The 3671-nt window shown below is 43.8% G+C and overlaps 1 protein-coding gene across 1 annotated transcript in view; it reads right to left on the bottom strand.

Annotated features, from left to right (window-relative positions):
- Nucleotides 1-1725, bottom strand: part of FOXO1 (forkhead box O1) — a 5132-nt gene extending 3407 nt beyond the window's left edge. Inside the window, exons 1-2 of the mRNA XM_009998359.1 lie at nucleotides 1681-1725; nucleotides 5-105 (exon numbers count right to left, since the gene is read on the bottom strand). Of these exons, the coding sequence (XP_009996661.1) occupies nucleotides 5-105; nucleotides 1681-1725 (146 nt within the window). The remainder of the gene's footprint in view (nucleotides 1-4; nucleotides 106-1680) is intronic.
- Nucleotides 1726-3671: the final 1946 nt, after the last annotated feature.

Below are 3671 nucleotides of genomic sequence, written 5' to 3'. Positions count from 1 at the left end.
CTTTCCTCCTTCAGGATTGAGCATCCACCAGGAACTCTTCCCTGTTCCCTCATTCTGCACTCTGATGAACTTGCTGTGCAGTGACAGGTTATGACGGATTGAATTCTGAAAAGCAAAATAAGGTATAAGAAATTGAGAAAACATGCTTGGTTTACTTTGTACTAATACTTCTATTTGCAAACAAACTCGCATTTTGTTAGGAAACATGGGGTAATCACGACATGGGAAAACACACCAGTCTGAAAACAACTTTAATCAGCTCACCACTCTCAACTGGCTGAAACGGGCTTGGCAGAGAGTTGCCATGACAATTTGCCTGTCATGTGGCCCAATCAGATTTGATGCTATAAAAAATTATATGAAATACTGAAGGAGCAGTTCTGAAATACAAATTCTTCATAAAGGAGACAAAATATACCAGAAGACCAAGAAGACAACTGAAGATCTCATTATCAGCTTCGTTAGTTTAATTCAGCAGAATTAGTTGAGCCTGACTGCTCCCAAGCATTTTTATAATTATTATTATTTTACACAAAGTTCAGGAATCTCACTGTGCACACCCCTAAACCCTGCAACCATCCCTGCCACAGAACTGTATTGCCACTGAACATTAGTGAGGGTTTGTATTCCTTGTGTTATGTGAGAAAACCCATCTAGAAGACTGGTTGAGGATTAAGATCTAATTTTTATAAATAAACTTCAATAAATGCCTAAGAAATCATAAGGCAGAAAGTAATGCAAACAGACAGACAAACCACATTTCTCTTTCAAAATCAACATTTTAATATGCAAAATACCTGAGGGCACAAGATTATCTTGTGCCAAGATTGACCAGAGGTACTGAAGCTTTTCAGTATCTCCTCAGCCATGAGAAATGTTTCATGTTTTGTTCTTAAATCCAAACAAAAAGAAACAAATACACACCAAAAAAAAATCCAGCCCCCAAGCTGACCTGTTAACAAGAGACTACCCTTTGCATCACCAAGCAGTAGATAATTTTTTTTTCCTCCCATAACAATTTTATGCTGAGCACATATAAAGAACACTGCATCCACAGAAAACCTGTTTGACAGAACTGCTAACAAAAGGCCACAAGTTCAAAGAGTGCTGAAACAGGCAGCCATAGCTGTTGGTAGGAAGGTGGGACAGTAGCAGCGTCTGCATGGGGACCCACGGTCTGTGCCAAGACTGCAATTCATGCAGTCATCAAGGAGGGAACTACAACATATGAAATGGGTAAACCAGAAATTAGACCTCTGTGGCAGAGAAATCCATTATGCAGTACCTGCCTTCCATTCACTGTCGTTTTTAGCTGTTAGTCTAAAGAAAAATTTGGGGGAGCAAAAATGGAAAGGAGTAGTAAGGCTGAACTTGACCAGCAGGCCAATGGGCCAGCTATCTCACAAGTCTAAGTGGCTGTGAGACCTGCAAGAACCCTGTTCTGGCTTTCCTGTTTTCCTGCTTTTTTCCCTCCCATCTGCCTTCTCAAGTTTTTGATCTGATCCCCAAGACTTACAACAGCACTGAACCAAGATGACACAGCTCGTGGAACTTTGCATGCCTAGTGGGACAAACCAGAGGACAAGGGACATAAGCACTGCTGTGGTTGCTTTTGCTGTATTTCCCAATCCACAGTTAGGAATGTCTTCCTTCAACTTCTATATTCTACCAGTCCCATACATCTGCTTTTTCAAAGATGCTGCCAATATGCACATCTTTCCCCATTGCCTATACCTCCAGCTGACAGAAGAAGGAGGCATGTCAGGTGAAAACAGCCATCTCATGGGGCCTGGCTCAATCTGGAGACAGCAGGCTTAAAATCCTTGCAAGTGCCATGACACGATGTGGACCATGCAAAGCCAACTGGCCAAAGCAGGCCCTGCCAGCTGCAGAGCTCAACAGGAACGGTTACTCTGGGGTCAAAGAGGAGACCTTAAGGAGTTGAAGGCAGCTAGGAGGTAGGCAGCAATGTCCTAAGACACAGGAGTGCAGCTTCATGCCAAACAGGGACAAAGGACGATGCCCTTTGACAGAAGAAGATGGCAGAATGTGGCTTTGTGGCACCTCATACTCAACCAGTGCAGTAAGGAATCAAACTGTGTGCCTAACCTCAGAGCTTTTCCAACCTCTCCCTCCTCTCCAAAGAACTATCTTTAACAAGTCATCCCAGTGACAAGACCAGTGAAAATTTGAGGGTTTCCTTACTCAATTTTGAAAGAAAGCCAATCTTTCCCATATTAACGAATCAACGTAGGACTGTACATCTTCACTGCAGATAACCCTGCAATCAAAACCTAATCCTCCACCGTGCTACAGGGCGTTAGGGAAGGACTTCAAACTTTATTTTCACCAGGTGCAGTTAACACACTGGGAAGGTAAGTCTGAAAATCCATCTTTGGGGTTGCTGCAGCCCCAAGGGCCAGCAGAGGAGCCTTGTGAGTCCAGCTGGTGCAGCTCACTGCTTCCACTTAAGGGCCACAGCCGAATCCCTAGCTGACACAAGTCCAGAAATGTCGCAAGAGCATCGGTCCATGTGTCTGTTGATTAAAAAACCTCCTGCGCCAGTTCATATTTTTTTTTCATTGTATTTTGTAAACATACCCAGTTGGCTCAGGTGTACTGTTTACTATCAAAATAGGCCTATCCAACACACAAAACATCAGGCAGAGAAAATAAGGCTCAGTTCCCTCTTCTCTGAAACAGAGGTGTTAAATATTTAAGAAATCACTGCTATTCCTTAGTCATCAAAAATGTTATAATCTGGTATTATTGCACTGAGGACATCTGAGGTCGCTCTTTGAGTAACAGAGCTGTCTCCTAACTCTGCCAGCAATGAAAAAAAAAATTTTCCTAACAGGAAAAGGTTTGTGGCCCAGAGCTTGTTACATAAATTCCTGTTTTTCACGCAGCCAGCAGGACATTAAAGAAGCTATGATTTACTAACTTGGAAAAAGTGTTGAGGAGGTAAATCTTGTGAAAATATGCACTGCTGTTAATGATGTTGTGTCTACAGATCTCTGCCAGATGCAAACATGACCTGATAAAAAAGTATCATTTCAGCAGTGGATCTTGGCAGCCGGAGGAGCGGTGCGGCTGTTGGCAGCACCGCCAGTCCCAGCACACTGCAAGACACCTCCAGCCACGGATTTCGGCAGGACTTTGAAGCAAAGCCTCCCAAAACTTGGCCTGAACGATGCAAGAAGCAAGCAGCTGCAGTTTGAGGCGTGTTTCCGTGCAGTGGTGACACATGCCAGATGGTTCTGAGAGGATCCACGCTGGAATTTTATCAAAACTTCACCAGGACAGCAGCAGGGCTGCTGCCACCTGTGGGGTGTTTCCTGCGACTGAGGTTCTGCCTTCAAGGTAAAGCACAGGACACCCTTGCCCCTCTTTGGTCTGCAAACCAACTCCATGCCATACTTCAGCATACAGACTGGGAACTGTGGCTATGCTTATGACTACTCACGGATTTTAGAGTCAAAATATGCAAAACTGGTATCTGCTAACTGCAGTATGGTGAGCACATACCAGCTAATAAAACTCACAAAGCCAAGCCAATGATTCCTTTGAATCTACATGTTTATATCCTTCAGTTGCGTTTCCAACATCTCCTTCAGCTGAACCACACAGCCCTGCTTGTTGCTCTTCTAAGCAACCAACTCAAACTGCTT

The sequence above is a fragment of the Chaetura pelagica genome, unplaced genomic scaffold (genome assembly GCF_000747805.2).
Source record: "Chaetura pelagica isolate M959 unplaced genomic scaffold, ChaPel_1.0 scaffold105, whole genome shotgun sequence".
NCBI lineage: Eukaryota > Metazoa > Chordata > Aves > Apodiformes > Apodidae > Chaetura > Chaetura pelagica.
This window is presented reverse-complemented; position numbering and strand designations above follow the sequence as displayed.